The following is a 24,677-nucleotide window of genomic DNA, read 5'->3' on the forward strand; positions in this document are numbered from 1 at the left end:
GGTGCCACCAGTCTGGTCTGACTTTGCTGCAGAAAGACCCAGAATTAGTTTTCAGGGGAGGAAGAAATGGGAGAAGCTCTAGATTCTGCCTTTGAGATACGGACAAGGATTTGTGGATTTACAGGTCAGGTACAATGGGTTAGCACACTGTGGTCAGTTCAGAGAAGTTTGGATGTGACCTGTTCATTCAACAGGCAAAATAATTCTGTCATGTATTTTGTAATCAGTCTGGCTAACTCCAGATTTAACTGGGTTTCTAGTGGTTAATCCACAGTGGCTCCAGGAGTGTGATTGAAAATCCACTCCCAAAGTAGAAGCAGGAGCTCTTCTCTGAATTTTTACCTCTGTATTGAGGGAACTTGGCAGAATGCATCGCTCCCATTCAAGTGAAATTATGTTGAGTAATGGAATGGATGAAGCCAAGAGAAAAATAGTTTTCTGCAGCTTCTCTGCAGATGGCTCCAGCTTGGAGAATGGGGGAAGGGCAGGGCTGAGAAAGGTGCAGGACCAGCCAAATTTACAAGGAAACTGGAAAGTGAGAAAAAGGCTGAGAAAGTCCATGATTTAGCAGAAAATTCTAAACCCCGAAAGGGCACAAAGCTGATCCCCAGGACCCTTCTAGCACAGTGAGTGAACAATAATGTTAAAATACGTTTGAAAACTTCACCCATAGACATTGCTTTTAAGAAGAGCTGTGTTTAAAGGCTAATAATGTCAGATATGAAATTGTTTGCTACCCTATCCCACAAAACAAGAGATGGTTTCCTACAAGTAACATGAATGTCTGCCTGGGTGGATCTACACTGAGCCCTGATTCAGGGAAGCATTTAAACATGTGTTTAAACACCATTCCTGAATAGACATGTTTTTCTGATTTGTACTTCAGTAGTAGTAAAAGATATTTCCACAATAATAATAAAATGTAGGGAATACTTGTCGATTTTATAATTTCAGAATTCCTGCTGACTGAACCACTATATGGATCATACCGTCGAAGTTGTGGTTATTCTCTAAACCATAGATACTCAAAACATAATGTTGATGGTATGAATGATGACAGTCTTGTTATCATTTGAGTCTAGTGGCGGAAGAGCCAGCAAAACCAGACATGTTCACAAAAACCATGGAGAGGAACCTAGATTACAGAGTCTAAATCTGTACTGAACAGTACTTTGAAAGCTTTCAGAGTTTTTCATCAGGAATACACTTCAGGTTTTGTGCAATTCCAGGAGATACCTGATGTAGCAAGAAACCCAACCAGAATGAATTCACTTTTGAAAAGGAACACCTCATACACCGAGAGGTGTGCTTGAATTTGGAGGATGCAATATATCTAAAATAAAGAGGGAATATGTACCAGATTTTTCCTTGGATTCAAATTTTTAACAACTGAGAAGGACAGGGGTGTTGGTTTTGGGTTGGCCAAGAACTAATTCCTGGCAGTAATGGAGGCATTAATTTAATGTGCCAGTCTTCCTCACACTCACTCTAAATGAGCAAGAGAAGCATAGGATATATAGAAAAGCTATTTTTTAGATTTATTTAGGTATTCTTCAGTTAAGGTTTCTGGTGACTTTTCTGAGAATGTGATAAAATAGGATCTCAAAGATGTGACTTACAAGTCTCAATATCCTTTCTCAACTTTTACCTAATTGTTTGAGAACTTACTTGTCATCTAAAGTCCCAGTTTTGAAGCACATTTTGCCCTGGGAAAGTAGGAACTCACTAAAACTATCCATGAAAATCAAAGAGAACTTTTCCCTGGTGCTCCCCTGTCAGCTTCTTTGTCATCTCTGAACACAAATACCTGAAACTTTCTCATCCACCTGCATGTTCCCACCAGAATTGTTGTGAAATGCTCTGGTCCATTGTGGGTAGCAAAGGTGTCAGTGACACCACTGTCTCTTCTTGTAGTTCATGTAGTTCATAGCTACTATTTCCTATGTCATTTATACCATCATCTTCTGTGTCTTCAGATCATTATGGGCAGAGCCTGGCATCTGTAGTCAGGTTTAATTTTTGGAAAAACATCAGCATAGGGATTTGTTTGGGGATTTTAGTCTGATGAGATCTAGAAGCTCTTCTAATATTTTATCTATTTTTTTCATTATTTTTTGTAACATTCCCAATGCAATTCACATAGTTGATGTACACAGCCTCACTTTTTCTCAAACAAAACCTGCTCTTTGAGTTGTCCACTACAACACAGAACCCCTCCTGCATCTCTGAGTGCTGGACATGGAACAGACTGGCACGGCTCGGATCAGATAACATGAAAACTTAGCTGCAGATTATCAGTAGAACTGCACAAGATATTTGAAGAGGAGGTAATATTTGCAAAGGATACGACAGCCAATTCACCTAGAAAATTGCTGTAGAAAAACAAGTTTTACCTTATGTAACCTCCATTATGCCAAACAAGGAATCTTACTTAGGACCAGATCCTGCTCCCTTTGAAGTAAGTGGAGAACTTTTTGTTTGCTTAATTGTGGAGAATTGGACCCAAAGGGAGTCTAGTTTGTCTCTGTAAACAGGATGAAGAAGCAAAAGAAACATCCGAGGCAACTTGTAAGAGTTTCCTGGCAATGTAGGTACCAATAATTAACAAGTAAAAAAACCTGATGCTTTATACAGAAGCATTTTAATCGAAATTTGCTTTCCTCTGTCCATACTTCTCATGCACTAGAAAGAGAATCGTGAAATGTCTGGCAAACAGCAAGGACTTTGGTCTAGATTCTGTGGTCTGTCCACGTGCACTTTCTGCTTTGCAAACTTCATTCTGGATGCACCCCTGGACTCAGCTAAAATGTGTCATCAAAGCCAATCCTAAACCTGACAGCTCTTACTAACTCTGTAGGAGCTTAATAAAGAAACAATTTACTGCAGAGCAACGCATAACGGTACATCCTGCAGCCGCCAGACTTGGGGCAGGATTAGATCCCATTGCATCCAGTGGTGGACAACAAGTAGGTGTATTCAGGTAGCCAGATCTTGGCATTTGTTTCCCTTATAAGGGCATATTAATGTCCTCCATTTCAAAGAAAACGCTTCTCTGTGGTTTCTGCAGCAAAATGCAATCTCAATAATTTCCCTCACTGACAAATGAGGTACTTGTAAGAGTTTGAATAATACAGGTTGTGAAATTCAGAAAAGAGAATTTTGTCTTTAGCTGTCATAAGCAGCTGTGATATCTCTGTGTCTCTTTTGGTCCGAGGAAAGGAAACAGAAAACAAGAAAATATCACTGTCAATAGCAACAAACACCAAATTCAAGATACGTTCCCTCAGAAGTTTCTTGCCTGTTGTTTACAGCTCCCATCTTCATTTCTCAAAGCTTTTTCTGCTGTCTGATATGATATTCTGAGTAGTTACTAAGGGAAGTGCAATCTAGATAAATTGTCTTGAGGTGGGTACATGGCTTATTGGAAAAAAAGCCACATGGAAAGACTAATTATTACTGTTTTCTGCCAAAACAATGGAAAGGACATTTCCATTGGGTCCTATAGAAGTCGACTTTGAAACTTGCTATACTCAGTTTTTTCACAAACTACTTTTGACCAGAGAGAACATGCAGGATTTCAAGCTGTGAAGAATGATGTGCTGTCTGGAGAGCGTTATTACAATTTGCAGTTGTCTTGTCTCCATCAGTTTCTATGACATTGTGACATTATTTCTCATAGAGCTGCATTTCTTATTCGCAGCCTGGGAGGAGAAGTCAGAAGCTGAATGTGTTGTCATGACTGAACTGACAGATCCACAGATAAATTGGTTGTTGACAAATCATCAATAGTCATAGATCATCTGGTCCCGCCAAAATGGTGTTGAAAAGTGTTCGTTCAAAAATGTCAAGAAATTGCCTTCAGTTTTCTCAATTTTTTAGCCTCCATACAGTATCAATCTAGCAGTGATAGAACTATTACAAATGGAACAGATTTCTTTCAAGAGTAAAAAGAACGGACTTAAAAGTTAGCACAGTTATGTCTCTTCTAAGACCTCAGTGCAGAATGACCTCAGCTTTTGGGCCTATCCCATGGCAAACAACTACAGTTGTTTTCTGCATGGACTTGCTTTGTTTTTGTTGACTACAGAAAATAAATGCATTGTAAAAGGACTCAGAACTCTTAAGAGACTGAAACTCCTATTACCTAAGCCTTTCTGTGGAGGGCTGTATTTTTCCAGCATTTTATTTGGTGATATCACCCACACTAAAAACTGTGTGTCCTGAGACTTTCCCTGCCCATGGGTTCATTAAATACCAGATGTGGCTGGTGGAATGAATCAGCTTATTTCTGGACACGCAGCGTTTGTTTTTAACATCTCTTTTCCCCGTCCTGTTTGAGTCACCGTGTGTGTGAAAGTCGAGCAGAATGAGAATTAACTGTTCTCTGTGATCACTGGGGGAGTGGGGCCAAGAAGGAATCGCCTCCATTTGCAGCAGAGGTTATTCAGGCAGGCACTAAGGAACAGCTTTCCAGCTGTCAAAAATGGGAACAACTGCTCGGGGTTGCTACTAAATCTACTTCTTCAGACATTTTCAATAACCGGTTGAACAAGCATTCACTAGTGAGTGGCTTATGTATGCTTGATCATACCTTAATGCAAGGACTTAGACCAGCTCACGGTGTTTTCCAGCCCACATGTAGGATTCTAGGGGTAGTTTAAGCTCTGCAAGTCTCTTCTCGCGTCCTGCTGCATTTGAATCCCTGCTTAGGCAAAGCCTTGCTGATATCTGTGCCTGTGCAAATGATGTGATGCATCCACCCTCCTGACTCCTGGGACATGAGTCACTCATGAAGTGCATTTCATCAAAACTATTTCACCTTCTGCCCCGTGAAGTCATTGATGGCACAAAAAGATTTTATTCCCTTGTGACTAGTGAGAAAAAAGTCCAGTCATAGTTTACAGTGGTTATGCCAGTAATATACAAAATATTGTGTTTTCCTTTTCTGATGGGCCGAGTGTTTATTCTTCTACCAGATGTATTCATTTAGCATGTTAGTCATCTGTTTGTTTTCATTACGTCTATTTTTAACAGTTTGCAGTAGGGATGATGCACTCTTTAAACCACTTTTTCTCCACACTGTTATGTATTGAGTCTATACCTGTAGTAAACAGAATCTGATAATACCACCTAGCGCCACAATACTGTAGCTGAGCCTTAGATTTATATCACAGGTGGAACCGATTCAGAATGATTCTGCAAATATTGTGAAACTCATACAGTCCTAATTAGCTTACAATATCTACCTCCGGACCTTGAAAAGTTGAAAGGAAGTCAGTGAATACACATTCCAGAAGAAAATAAACCAAAACATCAAGTGTACTCTATATCTACAGGGTCAGAAATTAGATGAGGATGTGTTTCTTGAGTCTATTATGTCAGAGTGCACCAGGGACCAAAGTTCTAAGAGTTATTTTGGTTTTCAAAACCCATTACAGAGACAAATAGCCTTCTGGAACCATTGGAGCCATTCACTAGTTTAAAGAGGCTGAAATTCTGTCTGTGATGTGTTTAGGAGTACCTGGACATTTGGTTAACATCATTTCCCTGTTACTGTTGTTACAGTTCTATATAACACTTGCAGCTAAATCAAAAAGGAAACAGTGGTCATTCTCTCTTAATCACAACATCTGAATACACACAGAAACACAACGTGCATCTTCTGCACATCCAGGGCCAAACGCAGATAAAAGACTGAACAGGGGCTATTCAGAGTACTAGAGAAGAATCTTCCTACAAGGTTTGGTTAAAAAAAGGTTTAAAAAAATACTCCAACTTACATCAAGCTGAATAGGTAAAAGGAGGGAGAGTGGAAATTATTTTCACATCCTGAAGACTGCTAGTGAAAGTAACAAAACCATAGAAGGCTGCAAACCTAGATGTAAAGGCTGAAACCCTAAGTATGACAGAACTGCTCATGTCTCACAAACTCAGAACATCTGAGGTTGGAGATCTCATGCTGAAATTCTGTTCAGGCATTCTTTGCATCGAAGAGATTAGTTCAGCTCTATGCAGGTCTAGAGGTAGGAGATTTCATTCACTGTATTTGGGGTTGGATCTCTGTTCCAGTTACAAAGCCACTTCATAATTTATAGATATTGTGAGGTCCAGGGTTTTTAGAAGTACCCATCTCTAGCAATGCAATTAATACACACGGAATGGCAGCAAGGCTTGTAAGAAATCTTTTCCCAGAGTCATTTAAGTTCCACTAATGTGGATTAACAGTGCATCCCTTTTTTAGATAGGCTTAGGAAGGGCTTGACAGGATCATACACAAAATGTACCGTTAGGCTGAGAAAGCACAAGCCGGTAACAAGTCTAGTAAGCTGGTGAATGTCCAGAACTCACCGTGTTCTCCGTGACTCCCGTCCTGTTGGCAAGCTCGCATTCCTCTGCGTGCCCATTGCAAAAGCAGCTTCCCCGAATGATCAGGTCATAAATAGCATAGTGGGCAAATCTCTGAGGTTTCTCTACCAGTGCTGAGCCGTGGCATGGGCATTCCTGTCTTTTTAACAAAAGGAGACGGAGGTTGGTGAGTTTCAGGAGATCTTGAGCCTCAAGACTGTAGGGGTCTTCAATCTTGTTAGCTGGACTTAAGGCACGATAAATCACCTGAAAGACAGAAGATTCCCATGCAGGAATAGATGTAGGACAGCACACGCAGCAAACAACCCGTGGTGATGTTCAGGAAAAAGGTAATAGCTCCTATTTGGAAAACTCTTCCTAAGCAGAGTTCAGATTCCAGAACATCACAGCTGAGTTACCACCAGCTGGTCAAGCCCCAGCAGGTACTTGTTTTCATCCTGTCTCAGCTATGAGGTAGGAAGTGCCTTAGTTTAACCATTTCTCCCTGGAGTTACTGAACCCAGTCACTTCTTGCAGTTCAGCCAATATGTGGTAACTTGTCAAGTGCTGGTTACTTCTTTGAGTTTTTGAGCCAAGTGACAATAGTGTCACTCAGAGAAATCCAAGGTTTATTGGCATAAATGCAGTATTAACGCCATCCCAATTTCTCAAAGCATTTTAGAAACACGCTTTGACATGACTTCTAGAGTCAGGTAAACTAAGGCACTAAAGGGACCTGTGAAAGAAGTAAAAACTATGATCAGACTTTTGGCTTGGCCACTTGAACTATGGCTGGAAAACACAGCTTGGCTTAGGGTGAATAAGCACTGGGAGAACCCTGTCCCCAAACAAAGCGAATCAATTTATTCATCAGGAGAAAAGTAGCTACACTGCAGTTCGCAGGACCAAAGGCACTTTGTGCCTCCTGACCACGGGTCGTTCCTTTTTTACCACGGCTTTTATGCTGTTTGATAGTTCTCCAGAGCAGCAGCAGTTTGGTTTTGAGTATCACAGTTCTAATTTGATGTTGAGCAGTGACTAAAGGGACACGTATTGCAGCTCATGCAGCGCTTTACGTTCTGTATCTCAGGGTGTGTTTGTTTCTGTTGGTTTTGGGGAGAGGGTGACAACAGAGGGCTGCACCACAGTCTGAGTTAGTGAACTAAAGAGCTGGCCGCATTAGTTCCCAGGCCTAGATGTCCTCTGTGGATATGTTAACTCCAATTTGAGAGCTATTTTCTCCTCTGGTTGAGTTTTTCTATGATAGCAGAGGGACCTGCCCTCGGGGTTCTTTAGCCCTGCTTTATAAGTGGTGACAGTGTCTGTCTGACTAACTCCGTTAGCGGAATGAAAGCTTTGTTCCCATAGGGATTCCCTCTTTCTCTCTCTCTCCATGTTTTTATTTTTCTTTCTCTCTAGGGACCAACCAATTTAAATACTTGCAGCTCATTAAATACTTTTGCTCCTTTTTCCTTGCAGGAGCCAGAAAAGAGCCTGGAAGATAATTCTATTGCATGTTGATGGCACATGCGGAGATGAACCCCCTTGAACTAACAGAATCAGCTGCCAGACTTTGCACTGAGCTACACCTGGCTGTGGTACATTTCCCACCTGGCCGCAACATTTTCTATTTGATTAGCTCTGTTCTTTTTTTTTCTTTTAATTCCCTTCTCTTATACTGTCAGCTACTTAGAAAGCTGCAGACAGCCCTGTTGGGTGAGATCAGAGGTGTCTGTATTTCCTTGTTTGACAGAGCTGTGGGCAGCCTGCCCAGGCTGTGCAATGCAGGTGCCTACATTCCCCTGACCAATGCAGCCATGATAAAATAGCCCAGGCCTTCCCACCCCAGTGTCTACATTCCCCCAGTCAATGGAACCATAAGCAAATGGCCCATTCTGTTTTGTCCAGGTGCCCAGCATTCCCCTTATTGACGGATTCACAGGATAAAGACCAAATCTCCTCTGTCCGGTTCCCCTAATCCAGGATGGTCTGGTCTTTTTAGTGGAAAACAGTTTTGGGAACCCTGTCTCCTTCTTTCCCAGTCTGCTGTGGATCACACAGAAGTCGAGTGGTTTCTCAGAGTCTTAAGCACCTGGTTGTGTACAGACACACACATCTTCTTCCCACATAGTCAATTAATCTAAGACCAAGGCAGTGAACTGGATGGAATTGTTCTGCAGAGCCTTCTAAGCTCAGAAAACTTAAAGCAGGGTTAAGAACTAAATACTAGGCTATTAATGGCTAAAAGTCCTTGTGAAACTGTTTTAAATTTGCATAAAGCAGAGGAACCAAGGGTAAAGTAGTCTGTTCAGTTTGCAGTTTTTACAAGCTCTATTCTCACACTTATCTTTCTTGTCTATGATTCTCTAATATAGATGCTTAGTAAAAATGGTACCTCCTTTCAGGCCAGCTCTCCAGAGGATGCCTAACAGATCTCTGGCTTGAGAACATAAATGCTAGAAATACTTTGCTCCAGGACGAGATATCTGACAAAAGGTAATCAGTTTGTTGTTACCTTCTGCAAGATCTGCGCTGGCCCTGCCAGTGACCTCCCTAGACAAGGGTGGGTAAGAGGTTTAACAACTCTGTGCCCCAGAGCACCCAGTTGTGAACCGCTATGGATCTCCTCACAGGAGACAGAGAGAAGGGTGAATGAGGTGAAGAACAAGAGTTTTTACTGGGCTGCTCTGAAATACATTACTAGACAATGGCCAAAGTGTTTCTTTTTACTCCATGTCTCTGGCATTATACTTCTGTTTGATGACGATAGTCTTGCATTGTGCTGCGTTAATCGTGAAGGAAATCTTGTGCATCGTATTGCCCTACTAGAAACCTATTTTGAATATGGTATGATAAGTTTAAAGAGATGGATTCACATTTTGGGATCTCCAGTCAATTATCCAGCCTCCTCATGTCTTAATTGACATCCAGAGTTCTTTAGGCAAAAGAACAGCTGTTGGGTGCTCGTCTCTCTGCATTGGGCTATTTGCTTTCATGAAGCTGTATTGGTTTTTTGTTTCTTTGCTTGACAGCTTGGAAGTAGATTGGATTCCCTGTGGGTTTATTGTTTTGCAAATATTTTCATTTCTGGCCTTGCATCTCTTGAGGGGAGCTGCTTTGGTATTTTCCATGTCCCCTTATAAGTCTCAACACTGTGAGTAGAGATGTTAACAGCCTGGATGTCCCATAGCGATTGTGGCATCCTTGTAAGGAAAAACACTATTCGATTCCAGTTGAAGTACAAGGGTTTGTTTGTATGATTAATTCATGACACATTTCTGTCTGGAATAAGCTCAGTGGTGAGACTTGATTCGTTTGTCCTCATCTCTCCCAAAGCAACACTGGTTAAGTGTTAAAGATCTGATTTGGGTGCCATAACACTAGTGACGTCTTTTGGGAGTAGCGTTTTTATGTTCGTCTTGGATTCAACAACCACTAAGGAATTAGCCTTCCTGAACGTGGTAAAAATGAAAGATATTGAGGACTTCTTAAACAACCATATTTTGTATCAGCAGAATCAAAGCAGATATGTTGGGCCAATGTAAGTAGGTTTAGATGAGATGCATTTTGCACAGAGGTAGCACAGTTTTATTTGGTATCTAAATCAGGTTAGCAGCATTATTTCATAGACACATCAAAGTGGAAAATGGAATTTTCTCCTGGAGGACGCATTCTCCTTGAAATACTGGTGGTTAAAACCCTTGAGCACAAGGATGAGTGTAATGTAATCACCACCTCTTGGCTCATTTTTAATATTTGATTGCATCTTTCTTCTCACATTAAAGTGCCGGTTGTTAGATCTTCCTTAACATACGTCTTGCACTGCAGTCAAGAGCAATATGTTACAATCCATAATTTAAAGTTACTAGTCTACTATGTGTATTGATTCAAATAATTGTAGAGTGGGATGAATTTTAAAACAGACCTGGTATCTCACCTTACATTGTTTTCCCATAAATTAATAATTTACCTAAAAAAATCCCCTGAACTTTTTTCTGTCCTAAAACCAGATTATTATATTTAAATGCATGTATTTGGGTTTATGGTTCACTAAGAAAAAATGAATCCTAAATTAGGAGACAGATTGGTAATTTTATATGGTACAGGGAAAAATTCTATTTTTGCTGAATACCCTCAACTCCCACCCCATTCTGAAAAAGAGCTTCCCATCATGTTCACTGTAAAGCTGTTTCTCATCTGATTAAATCTCTGTCTGGTATCAAGCTCTGTGGAAGCTCTGTTCTTTCTTTATTATTTCTTTTGCTGTAACAGGCTGCTCTGCAATCTCCCGGTCATTTCTCTAAACATCAATGTGCAGCGTTCATAAAAGTAACATATGCACAGCCGCAGAAGAAAATCTAATGGTGATTAAGTCTGCTGAGGGTTGGACAACTTAAGGACGTACTAAAATCTTTGCACTTCCATTGAATTGGGTGGACGTTGAGGGTATTCAGCACCTCTTTACTCTCAGCCCTTAGTGGGAATACATCCTAGATCCTGAGTTTCCCTTATAATCAGGAGCTGCCACTGGAGCTGAATGCTGAGTAGGACATTCACGCTTATCTGCATATCTGCTATCAAGCGCATATTTGTCATTCTCATTTTCAAAAGTCAATCAGCTGCACCTCAAAAAAAGATGGTCGCTACTCTGTCCTCTCCTGACCTTTCTGAGAGCAAGGAATGCTGTGAGTGTGCAAAGCTGAAACAGGGAGCTGCTCTTAGGGGGCTGGTTTTGCCGTACACAACTTGGCACAGCTTCACAGGGGGGGATGTTTTATCACCAGTCAGGAGATCATCTTCATTCCGGAGACAGTGTCTCAGATTTTTGATTTCTTGCCATATGTTTTGCTTCTCCATTCTTGATGCAGATAATTCTGTTTTCTTAACCTGATCTTCCAGCCAGTATTAGTTAGAAAAGATGTGGACACAGCAAAGGTTCCCCCTTGCAAGCTCATAGCCTCAAGTCAAGAAACGTGCGTCAGAAATGGAGGGCAGTGCCAATACGTGGCCTCCTGCAAAAGAACATCCTTGTGCAGAACAAGAATTTGATATTACAAGTCGTTCTTAAGCTTTGTTGATCATGCTGCACACAATCAGGTTAATGAGGTCAGAAATGTCTGTGTGCTTATACTGGGCCCGTCAGAAGGAAGCTGCAATAAAAACTCACATCAATCCTAAAAACTCTTCATTAAAACTTTTTATGTGAATTGATTTTGTTCCTAAAGGAATTGTAAACAATTGTCTCAGAATTTTTCCTATCCAGTGGCAAATATCCACTGATTTATTTGATGGAGCCCCTTGGCTGAAATGAATTCTCCCATCTTGTGGTGCAGTAGTCTGTACTAAGAAGTACTTTTCCCTGTTTTGAAATACTGATTGGAGCACACAGAAAGTTCAGCTGTTCTTAGCTGCTAGGAGGCCCATTCAGAGGATTCGTGGAAAAGTGGTTTTTAGTCAAGATCCATTGCTTTTCTCTCCTGGAGAATAAAACTTAAAAGCCAGTATAGAATGTGATAGTTTGTTAAAGAAATAATTGTGCATTTGACTTTTTAAAATTTCTCTGATCTGGGTAAACTCAGCTACTACCAAGAGAGTGGCATCTTGAATTCATTCTGTGTTTTCCAAACCAGAAATGGTCAATGTCCCTTCAGATTGTATTTGCTTTGAGGTCATTCCAGCAATCCAGTCAGTGTGGCATTAATATTAATGTTTAGACATTGCTGCCAATATGATGACAGGGAAAGACTGTACTTTCATAAGAGACCATCCATTTCTTATACATGGAGTCGCTTATATCTCTAGGTCTTGGCTGAAATCTTATGCATGAACAGACTTAGCTAACAGTATCATCTCTCCTTGTCAGTGATGTATGGACAACTCTAGAGCAAACAGTTTGAAAATTACAACAATGAATCTGTAATGTGCATAGCACTTAAACAATTTTTTTTTAACAGTTCAGACTTGAAAAAAAAAGTCGTGGCTGCAACTCCACTAAGGTTTTATAAAACAGAGTGAGAAGAAACATTAATTTGCCTTGTACATTCAGGAAATGTAGAAGCAACGCTTGAAAAAACTCTGCTGTGTCTTTCTGGCTGGTTTGTAAGGTTCCAAATGCCTCTGGAATGGCTCATTGCAAACCAGGTCAGAGTAGGACACTTGGTGCCCTCCTGAAGTTCACTTGCCAGGGATGGGAATGCTGGACTGGTCTCATGTCAGTTCAAATTCCCTTCAGAGACGAATCCTTGAGCCCCTTAATTCTTCCTCCAGGGACGCAGGGCCTGGCAGCGCTATCTGCTTGTTTACACTGCTGGTGTTAACTGCTTCCTCTCAACTTGCCTCTGCATTTTATCTCCTCTACAGTTCAAGTTAAACGAAATGCTGAACAGACAGCCCTAGTCATAACATTTGGGCACTTAGGTTCACTAGTGACTAATCCCTCCTGGAATCCTTTCCGGCTGGAAGTCAGAACAACCCGAGCATCGTGCAACTTCAATAGGCTGGTCCTGATGGCTGTTGGACAATTCGCTGCAGTGCAAGAGCCTGCCCTTGCATCTTAGCTGCTGGGAGTTCAACTTTGTGATGGGCTGAGCATGTTTCTTTCCAGTGACCCCACTGCCATACGAGATCAGACCTTTAAGAAGGCACTGAAGCCTCAGTGGTGACCTCTTGAATTATTGATGTTGCCACTTAACGAGGTATGTGTGTGTGTAGGGGGGGGGTTGGGATCCTCTTGTGTTTATCAAAAGGTTTGGCATGAATACAGTTAAAGAAAAGCCTGAGAAAAGACAGGAAAAAATGCAGGTCCTTGGAACAAGATCCCATACATTCCACACATAGCCCTGTCCCTGGCCTCGTTGGATGTCTGTGTGAGTAGTCGCATGAGTGTTGCTCAGGGAGTCCCTATAGCTGGGGAAAGGCTGCAGAGATCTTCAGTGTTGGTGCAGAGGAAAAGTCCACCCATAGGGCCGACCCTGGCTGAACAACCTGGCGGCTTTTGAAGAAGACAGAACCGCATCCCATCACAACATGTCTTGATGCACAGAGTGTGTTTAGAAGAGTGATTAAAAGTCTTTCAGCTACAAAGCGAGTCCACTCATCTTTGACAAAAGGCACTGCTGGGGACTTCTGTCCCTAAAGAGGTCACCACAGGATACAAAATGGAGAATGAACAGGTCTTCTGCACCAGGCACACTTAACATGTTCCCATAGAAACCAGTTACTTAATTCAGGCATACACAATTCTTCCAGCCCCCAGTGAATTCCAGTAATGGGTTTATTATATCACACTTCATTGGTGTCATCTGTCACACAGACACTCACATAAATGAACCAGCCTTTGATTCAAAACTCCCTTCCACTCGCTAGACCCAATAGGGGAAGGGTCTCCTTTTGGGTCTGGTGGTTATAAGTAGGTCGGTGTTCTGCTCTACTTTGCATGCTAATGTCTTCCTTTCATGCAAACATCATCTTCGATGGAGGAGAACATTTGTTTTCATTTCCTGTTATTCCAGTTTATTGAAAATGTACTCTTAATCTCTCAGATCCTTTAGTGCACGTGCTGTCAGGATGCAGGTTGGAATATTTCGGTCCCTGTTTCCCCCATATGATGTTTGAACTGTAAGTCACACTAACATCTGATGCAACATTGTGGTAATTTCTTCTTTGGTTTGGCCCCCAGTTTTGATTCACATTAGCTGAGCTGAAGGTTCGCTTTAGGCTCCATGACTATATAGAACAGTGTTCTGTAAATCAGAAAAACATCTTGGTTTATAGATACATATTTCTGCAGCTCTACCACCTTCTTCTTTCACACCTACATTCTCAGTTCTGGCAGCCAGTTGACCTGAAATCTTGTTTCATGATGTGTCCCACATGGGTTTTAAACCTAAGTGTTCTTGGTAATCCATCTCCTTGTCTGATTTCTTTTGTGCCCTGTTAAAAAGGAATTTGTGTCTTTTCTCAATGTGAATAAGACAGTGCCCAAGAAAAACTTCAGTATCATGCAGTGGAAATAACTTCAGTCCCCTCAGCGGAGAAAACTGGGATTTATTTGAGAGCACTGGTTAGCATTTGAGTTGGAAACAATTTTGATCATTTCAGAAATGTTGTCAGCTTGTGATGTGAGCTCCTCAGCCATCCAAGACTATGCCAGTGTCGGTAATTGGGTAGGTCACAGTGGAGGTGAGAAAGAAGCAGAGAACACTGCAGAAAGGAGCAGTGGGGATTCAATCAGCTTCTTTCCAAGTCAGTCGTGAGTCAGTGCTTGACGGGATACCCTGGTGACATTTGTGACATCTTTACAATAAGGTTGTAAAACTGCAGTTCTGAGATGCATGGGCAAAGCTCCTGCAAGACTTGTAATAAGAGTAGCAGTGTCACTGTGGCAAATGTAATCAGGTATCACTTTAAATAACTATGCTCTGCCTTCCTTTATTTTCATTCACAAAAGAATCCGCTGTGTCATATTGCTGACCTGAAAAGCCTGATGCTTTTGCGCCCTTGCTGTAGTGGCATTTCATGGACTGGTTAAGAGGTCTCTGGAAAGTCTGTCCAGAACTTCAGAATCCTTTTGGGTTAACGTGCTATGAAACAGCACTTGCCTTGTTCTCTGTTATGTTGCCGTACAGATTCCTGGGTGCTGCTTTAAAGCTTCAGCTCTCTGTCCCATGGAAGAAGTGACCTCTGTACATATTCAATGCATGCAACAGTTTATGAAAGTATTTGGGATCTGCAAGGGTCCTATTACTATTGTTTTCTAACATATACTGCCACAGCATAGATTGATTGAGCATACACATATTCCTTTCAGTGTAGTTGCTGCCCAAGTTGACAGAATCATTTTGACACTTGTAATCACAAAGGCTTGTGTTGGATGAATGTTTCATTATTTGATTTTTCTGCCATCCACTTCTCAGATTTGTTGTAGCAGCAACACATGGTCTTAATGATATTCCCCAAGGTTAAGTAAGCACAAAAGCCAACACAGCGCAGGGCAACGGGGGATAGTGTACTAGAGAAGGAAGACTTGTTTTGCATTCAAGGCCAAAGCATTTGCTTCAGACCCTGTATTCTATTCCTTACTCAAGCAGAATTGTCCTGTTTTGCCATGAAACACTTCACCTTTCTCTGCTGCTCTTTCCCCATCTGTGAAATGGCAACAAGACCATTTTATGTGTGCTGAAGATCATTAAATAGACCTTGCAAAGTACTTCCAGATTTCTGATTGGAAGGCACATGAGTGGAAAATTGTATTAGTTGCCTAGTTTCTGTATTGACATGGCAAATTGTGATCTCTCTACAGAAGAAATTTGAATGTATTTGGCTTAAATGTATCGTAACTAACCAGCAGAATTACTACTCCAGAAACAAGCCAGTTTAGTAGTCAAATGATCTGCTCCTAATTTCTAATATGCAGAGATGTTTCCCAGCCTGCTGCACAAAGATGAACTCAGTCTCTCCTTTCTGCTGTTTCCCTGTCTCAGGTATAGTACACTAGTTTCTTTCTTCTCAAGCGCAATTTGAAATGCGCTGCTGAAACCGCTGTGGTTTTGAAGCATATCTGGACCATTCACCTCACACCTGAGCTTAATTTGCAGCAAAGTGTTCCTGCCAAACCTGCATGATCACTTCCAGACAGGGAAACCAGGAGGAGTGTGACTTCTCTAAGGAAGAGAGAAGGAAGTGAAAGGACTCCAGCCTCTGTCGTGACTACAAGAATGTCTTATATTTTCCCTTTGCGTCTTTGCATCTCCTCTATAAAATGATACCAGTTATATTTACCATCTTTCCTATCTAATCTGTTTCAAGATTGATGAGTGAAAAGGGTTATAACTAAACTAAGCATCTGCTTACTAAGCAGTCAGTGTTCTCATCAGAGGAATTTATTAGAAAATTGTACATTTATTTTAAAAGAAAGCCTCCTGCCTATGTTTAGTAGCACATCAGAATATTCATACCAAGGAAGGGCCTTTTCTCACTGTTGAATAATGAAACTTGGCTGCTCACTTCCACTACCTGCTTCTAGATGGTTTCATTTCTGGAGTTTATGGCTTGATACAATCAGAGTGGTCACCCCCAGCGAGAAAGTTACATTAAACTTAGGGGAAAGATTTATTTAAAAGTCATCCCAGCATCTAGGGCTTTTTATATGGAGGCAAAAAATAAAGAACATGCAGTTCATATCATCCTAAAATAGGAAAACAGTTTGGATAAATAAGACTCTACAAATGTATATTTCCTTACACCTATGTTGTTGTAATTCTAGTTCAGTTATTGGCATCTGCCATGTAAAATTAGGCAAAGTTAATTCTGTCCTGTGCAACTCTCATGAGAAGAAATTTGTTAAAGCATTTCCATTCATTTTCATTGATATATAATTTCTCTTCTTCTTCCCCTTTCTGTTTTTAACACAAAGCCTTTGCAAATGGGCTACCTTGGTTAATTTATACGCGCAGTATCTCTTTGAGCGCATACTCTCTGATTTTCAGCCAGTCTTCAGCTGTTTGACGTCAAACTTAAGTCCAAACCTCAGTTATCGCTTACCTCTCCTCTGGTGCAGGGCACTGCATCTGAATACCTGGACGTGCACATGGAGCCCTCCTCAACGAGATCATCTTGAAGTCCAAAAGTCGCTGTGCAGTTGACAGAGAAATACTTGTAGGGCCTCCAAGTCTGCCCATAGTCCTGGGACCTTTCCAACACCATCGCAGCTGGGCGAGGTGACTTGAACACAGCAATGACGTGGGTCAGGTAGAATTCTGTTTCAAAGTCCAGTCTGATCTCTTCCCTGTGCACCCCTTGGGCAGACTGCCACCAGGAGATGGGGTTTACAAAGAAATCGTCTGTCATGTCGGCAGGGAGATGGGAGTTATCGGGCTGGTTGGCGTTACATTTGGTGCAGCGAGGCTGCCCACAGCCATGGGAGAGCTGATGGAGGAGGTTCTGGTCGGGGTAGAAGCAGTAGAGTTCTGTGCTGTTCTGACCACACGTGGTGAGAGTCACTGGCGTCCTCCCGGTTGCAAGGTTTCCCACCGGAGGGTTGCAAGAACGGCCATTACAGCGGAAGGCTCGAGGCCTCGTGGGATCTGAAAGACAGGAAAAGAAACACCACAGAGTAGAATTTCTTCAGTAATTTTCAGACTGTAACACAGGTGACCATGCAGATGTTTGGAGTCCTCATCTGGGGACTGACATCCAAGAGGATTCCTTCTAAGGAGAGCTACTTCATCTTTCCACACAAAGTTTGGAGGAGTTGCTTAATAAATCTAGTCCTTGGTTTTGGTGCCTAACTCAGAAACTGAAGTCTTTAGAAAACTCATGCTTATGGTGCTTAACTTTGATTTTGGTTGAAAATGCAGTTGCATCAGTCTGTTGAATTTTATGTTTAACCATAGAAATCTTGTGTTTTCTTACTTTCACTCTAGTAAAGCTCTGTATCTGATGACCGAATCTATCCAATACATTTATTTTCATTGTCATCAGAAAGCAAAGTCAGACTGTCCTGTAGATACAATAAGATATTATTTGTGCCCAGCAAATTACAAACACTAATTACATATACAAGCACATAAAGAAAGCATGTATTTCTGTAGTTATGTGTTCCTCGCATAATTCTGAGGGGTGTTGAGTTTCTACTACTCCTATTGAGATCAGCTGGAGTTGTTAATACTTAGCAGAGCTGAAAATCTATCTCTCCTTTGCTTAAATACCTTGACATGGAGGTAGGTGACTATATTCTGTTTTTCCAAGTGTGCAAATACTGGCAAATTTTGGTATCTTCAATGTATATATCTACTTAGTTCTAAATTAAGGAAAGGTAGGGATAACTACAAATTCTTAATATTGTTTGGAAATCAGTAGTGTCTTGTGACACTGGAATGACAGTTCATTCCAAAACCTTACTACCATACTGGGTAGAACTGCTTTTGTAATGACATGCAATTTAACAGTCTAGAAGGAGTTAAAAACTGACCTTGCAAGGTCATAAATCTAATCCAAAAGGTCACAAGTCAGATGACTGGATGTAAGTCCTGCAGGAAATGACCCTTCCAATGAAACGTAGGATGACCATAAACCCTGGGTAATCGAGGAGCAGTTCAAAGGTCAGCTGGTAGTTCAACATTCTAGGTCAAATTTTAAAACTCCTACTTGGTTTATACTCAGCCTTTCCTCAGGCAAAATTGGTTTTAAGATCAAGTTATGTCAGTGAAAAGTCTCTCTAATTCAGCCCTATAAAAATACTCAAATTGTAATTAATTAATAGTCAAGTGAAACTGATATCCCTCTTTCCAAAAGGAATGTTTAAGGTGAACAAATGTGTCTAGCAGGTACGGTTTTGCTTCTGTCCTTAGTTCTTCAGTGATATTTCGACACAGGCTAGAAAAGAAAGGTCAGAGATGGACATTGTTTTGGAAAACACCTCATGCATTTTCCTTCCCAGGATTAGGACACAAAATGAAGTTGGTTTGTGTCCGCTGAATCCCATTGACCAATGGTGCGCGCCATTTTAGCTTACGTACAGTATCGGGTAGTCTTAAGCTTCAGATATCAAGGGAGCAGATCATCCAAAAATGCTCTTGACTACTCTTAGAAACAGGTGGAAGCCATCGTCAAAGGAACTTGGACTGGATTTGTTTTTGCCTTACAGCCAATGTAAGCAGCAGCCTCAGGGAAGGAGGGGGTGTAGAAGACACAGGTTTCCTCCTGGTGAAAGTTGTTTTCCACCAGTGGCTGGAGTGGGCCAGTCAAGATTTTTATTTAGTATCCCAGTGAAGTTCTAGGAGACTGACAGAGCTTAGAGGGTCGTAGTGCCTGGATTACATGTGCACCTAATACTCCTTGGATCAAAGGAATGAAAGCTGCCCCTCCTCGGTCCCACCACCACTCCCCGTGCCAGCACAGAGATGGATTTTCAGGAGAGGAGGAGTTGCAGAAGTCAGCTGGAGAAGGGAGAGAAGATGGAGATGTTTGGCTCTATCAGTTCCGTTCTTTGCTCCCAAACTTCAACTGAGCAGATGACTTGTGGCGCTACTGGAGATCCTCCACCAAGTCCTCACACCATCCTGACTGCTTGATGACCATTTCAATGCATTTTCTTTCTGATTATGAACTTCTTATTCCATCTCAGCCTCGTACAGTTACAGGGGAACAGGAGGAGCTTCAGAGATGTTATCTGGGAAGTTTCTTGCAATTTCTCTGAGTCTTTTTGTCCTGAGAAAGGACTCGGGTTTCCACACAAGTTGTATAGAGCTTCCTCCTTTTTGCAGAGCATCTGAAATTCCAAGTTTTTGTCTGCTCTGGACAGTGAATTTCACTGAGTCATGCAGAATTCTTGAAATAAAGATAAATCTATCCTTGCAGGTCAGCAAAAATAGAACGAGCTGCAACTGCATGCATCGAGAATATCTTTGCAAGTGGCATGTTGGTTCATGTTCATGTCCAAGCCATTTGGTAAAAATTACAAGAAAGCACAGCAATTTCTGTGTTTAAAGGAGATTGGATATTAACTGATTTTGCTCAGTGCTGCAGAAAGGTCTCATCTTTGCTTCCAGAGAATTTAAGTGGGACTGGTCTTGCAGCTGAGCTTTGTAGAAGCATTAGCTCTGATTAAGAGTCAGGTTACTTAGTTTTCATTAAGAATGGGTCCACGTTACAAATGCTATTGGATTATGGATAAATATAACACGTAATTAAAAGAAAGTCCATCTCTATTGATGGATCACACCACTCAAGCTTTCATAGAGGAAATGGGCTGCTGGGGTTCTACATTTAAGGAGTTATATAGGAGAAGCTTTGCAGACAAGAATGTGAACAAGTAAAAAAGGAAACATTTTTTAAAGGGAATGGCTGCTTTTTATATTTCCCATAAATGGGCTATTAGTCTTGTGTTGAGTTTTTCAGCTGTTTTTAACTGAACCTGGAAAAGGAAGAAACCCATGGCTGTTCTCCTGAACAACAGTCACAAGAAGGTTTATCTGCCCTGCCTGCTAATGCAACAACATCAACAAACAGTTCCTGTCTGAACTGCTGTGTCATTAGGAAAATGGGAGAAGAACAAAGTGCAAATTAGCAGAAAGCAGTTTTGGAGAAGGAGAGAGTTTGGAGAACAAAATCTGCAGTCGATTAAAAGCTTTGTGTTTAAAGAAATCAATTGGCAGGACATTGTTTGGCCGCAAGGACAGCGCAGCCTGTCCATCACTCACTGATTCCGTGGAAACAACATGAAATGTTGAATCTGGACATCAAGAGGGAATTGCTGCAGAAGAGAAACAGCAGCCAGGAGAACAAACATCTTACCCCAACTGCCAGGAGGACTCACTCAATAATTCATCAAGAACTAAACAGTTTGATTGCGCATGGGCATTGCATGTTATTGAAGTTGATTAGCTGTTACTCCATGGAGGATGGCTTGGCTCTATAAATGGTATGATTAATTTATTTGTTTGTTTTCTGGTCCCTCAGAGCTGTGCCACAAAGTGGCAGGTCAATGGCACATGCCCAGCACGTGGTGTAACAATGGTGTTATCCGATGATTAGGGAATCATACAGTTGAAGGGAGGTCATGCTATTGATATTCCTGGGACACCGTTTCAAACAGAGATCTCTTCCTTCAGAGCCTTGTAATGCAACAGACCGTTGTAGACATTAACTAGAAACAGGTTCAGGTTTTTTTAGGGTTTATTTTTTTTCATCCTCCATCGGATACCCAAAAGAAGAAAGGTCATACAGCAACTCAGTCAAAGCCTGATGATCTATGAAAAGATGCCTAATATTTTCTGAGTGATTTGAAGTGGATTTTTTATTTCTTTTCCATATGCAAATTTATGATTTTGTGTGTTCAAGTCTCCTATAGGAGAATGAATTTCACAGTTCTGAGCAACATGGAAACATTAAAACCTTTGGGCATCTTCTGCTACATTTATTGATGGATCAGTTTCAGCATGTATGTCCATCCTGGATTTCACATGTTCTATATCTGTTTAACTTTTCTCTTAATAACCAAAAACTTTGAAATGTTCTTTTAAAGTTACCTAAGCTGGGGACATGAGTTGCTCAAGTTTTTATTAATCAGACTGAGAACTTTACCCCTTAATGCTGGTTCCAACAGAAGTGGTTTGTCTGGGGCCAACATGCAGTAGGTTTGGCTAGTCTTCATCCATTTGTGAGTAGAATGATATATTTCTGCATTAAAATAGCCCTCACAACTGGAGTTAATGAACCAGCCTTCAGCAATAGCCCAAAGGTGAAGTTCTGAATGTGCTACGAAACCAAGCTGCCCGCATGACCTGAGGCATGGACAGAGGAATGAAGTCCCAGGTCTGGGCAATATCCCATGGTGGCCAGTTGCAGTCTGATGCTGCATCCCTCTGGTAGCAAGGATGGGCTCCAACACCTACAGCTTCATTTCCCGGTGAGCTGAATAACCCTGGACCAGAGAAAACCAAACCCTGCAAGTCCTGCAATTGATTTTAAGCTTGGTGCTGGAAATGGCCATATTTGACCACCCCGTGCCCCATTTAGGAGGGTTCCAGTGGTGGGGGAGCTGCTCCCTGGGTGCTGCTTCACTGAGGAGCTCTGGGCTGGCCAGGGCTGACTTTATTTGAGGGGAATAACACCCTCCACCTGTGTAAGACATGGGGAAGGATCACCCAAGAGTCACATCTCACAATATAAAACCCGGGTCACTCCTCCAGCCTAACCACTAAGGGCTTTTTTTCCCCTTGGTATTGTATTTAAAGACCTCAGTAGCCAATTTTGACAATCCTGACTGCATTCTCTGCACAGAAATGACAGAAAGCAAATATTATCCTCTCCACAAATCTTGCCCTCTGTGTACTCCCCACACAACTGCCCCATCAATTTGTTTCACTTCTGACCAGAAGGGATCAGCTATAGGGTTGAAAAGGGAGTTTACTGTATAGGCTGATCAAGTATGTTAAAAACATACTTCCCTGTACAGCTCTGCTCAGAAAAAGGCTGAGATTTCCAAATCTTTTTGTACAGATTGGCTAAACACTGTCTGAACTAACCTTAGGCTGTGAGTAACAGAACCTGTAGACATTCAAGGTTAATTCAAGATTTTTAAATTGCTTCTAAAAAACATTTTTTTAAAATAAATAAGTAAATAAATAGGGGGTAACCCTTGTGCTTTGTAGGCTAATGGTTTGTGCAACCTTTTGACCAAGCAGCGTATACTTATTTAAAGTGATATTGAATCCTTAGTGTCATTGCCTTCAATATCCAATTATTTTCCTGTTATTCACTATATCCTAAAAACAAGTGTTTGGCTCCACACAGAACACACTCCCTCCCCTCAAATTCGCTTCCCAAGCAGGCAGCTGTGGGCTGCGTTTCCTTGAAGACTCATTTTCACTTTGTGAATGGGATGCAGAGCAAATGTGGGCTAGTTGGTAGCAGACTGCTGTCCGCAACGTTATCAGCAACTTCACAAGACATCTCTATAACCTTTCTGTGCTATATATCAACGTATGTGTCCTATAGGGAGAGTCCTAGCTTGGAAAACTAGTGAATGCCCAAGATAAGACAGTAACAGGACTAGGGTACCACATCCTCCCTGTAATGTTGTGATATCCAGCCCTTTTCCCAAATGAGTCACGGGATAATATGACAGGATTGTAAATTCATGAGCTGTTTTCAGTTTTTAAGAAAATAACTCTTGCAGTTGTGGAAATCTGATGTGTATGTTATCAAAAAGGTTCTGGCTGGGGAATAAACTGAGCTGAAGGCACTTGATGTGCATTGGGCTTCACTGTGGCTTGCAGGGCAGCTGAACGCTCCAGTCGCTTTCAAATCAGCGCATGTCAGTGTTGTTCCTTTGCTAATACTGAGCACGCAGGTGAAATTTAAACCACTGGTGTGCTTTCCTGGACAGAAAGAGAGATCCCAAGCCAGTATCTCAAAGGGAAAGTCACCAAGGGTGTATTGTTGTTTTATCAATACCTATTTTTATTTTTCTGACCTGATCTGCATAACTCATCCCTTTTAAGCTTAGAGATGTATTAAACCACAACAAGAAGAAAACAATTAATGCTTTGCTTCCTTTCTTTTATGGACTTTGTCTTCATCATAATCCAGGTGTTTTTAGGTCCCTGTGTAAATACCATTACAGCTGTATCATTCCTATATATGCTTATTTGTACACCCACATATACACACACAACTTATCAACTTCTCTTTCTGTCCTAATCCATTTTCTCTCTAATGTTAATTTAATCTTGTCCACTGCATGTTAACTGTTAAATCAGGGCATACACCGAATGAATGGACTGTCTTGGATAAATTGTAATTCCTATACAGTGTCTCTTACTTTTAATGATGCAAAATGAAGTTAACAGAGAATAATTCAGATTTCAACAGTGATGCTGTCCAAGGATGTTGTCGTTTCACTCTGGTCCTGCTTAGGAAGGCAGCGTTACAAGCCCAAAACAAATATCCAGCATATCTGAATCCATTTATCTCTTTCTTTCTCTCTTACTTTTCATTTGTTCACAAAAATAATACCTTTTTTTTTTTAGAGTGTTTGAAGCTGTGCATCCTATTATAGTTATTTGAGAGGAGACTGAGCTATGAAACTGTATAGCAGGGTATAAGAAGCATTTCTATACATTGACTAACCCAGGTTGCTTATAAAAATCCAAACTAAAATAGACATTGATATACTTTTTTTTTTTTTTTAAACAATCAGACCTGATTTCTCTCCCCTTTCCCCTTGCTAAACTTAGGACAAATTGTTTCATGAATGGCAATATTGATTTATTTTGCTTACCTGCTTCCCCGTGGTCAGAAATAAAATATTCCAAGAACACAATCAGCATGATGCCTTTATGCTGCATGGCTGTCAGTAAAATATCTGTCCTCAGTGAAGCAAAAAAAAAGCTGCAGTAATCTACAGGTTTGGTGCTTGCATGGCTTTTCTGTATTTTCTGTCTTTCTTTCTGCTCACCTTCCTCCCAGCGCAGGGTCAAGGCTGCTGTCTCATTCTTCTTGTTCTTGTTTGGATCCAGAGGTGTTGTTTGCCTTGTTGTTTTTTTTTTTCGTCAGGGCTCAAATGCCTTCTGGGTGTTACCCGTACATCGCTTCCAATAAATAAATAAATAGCAAGGATTTGCCGTGGCTTTACCCCTCTCCATGCAGCGGCCCGGGGACGGTCACATCCCTCGAACGCACCATCGAGGGGCTGATGCGCCGCGGAGGGAGCGCTGCTCGGTCCGGTCCTTCGCGCTTCTTCGGGTGCTATTCAGAAACTTTCATTGCTGCTCCTTGCTTTTGGCGGAGAGCTCGGCTTTTGGCTTTGCCCGGGTTCCCCTCGACAG

At 41.4% G+C, this 24,677-nt stretch overlaps 1 protein-coding gene across 1 annotated transcript in view; it reads right to left on the minus strand.

Moving 5' to 3' along the window:
• The window catches only part of LOC308043955 (netrin-4-like), a gene marked incomplete at both ends in the record, with an annotated part of 42,726 nt that extends 18,529 nt beyond the window's left edge, over nucleotides 1-24,197 (minus strand). Inside the window, 3 exons of the mRNA XM_080350369.1 lie at nucleotides 6,349-6,612; nucleotides 16,888-17,429; nucleotides 24,131-24,197. Of these exons, the coding sequence (XP_080206495.1) occupies nucleotides 6,349-6,612; nucleotides 16,888-17,429; nucleotides 24,131-24,197 (873 nt within the window). The remainder of the gene's footprint in view (nucleotides 1-6,348; nucleotides 6,613-16,887; nucleotides 17,430-24,130) is intronic.
• Between the last annotated feature and the right edge of the window lie 480 nt (nucleotides 24,198-24,677).

This window comes from Nesoenas mayeri, assembly GCF_963082525.1.
Source record: "Nesoenas mayeri genome assembly, chromosome: 10".
Lineage (NCBI taxonomy): Eukaryota > Metazoa > Chordata > Aves > Columbiformes > Columbidae > Nesoenas > Nesoenas mayeri.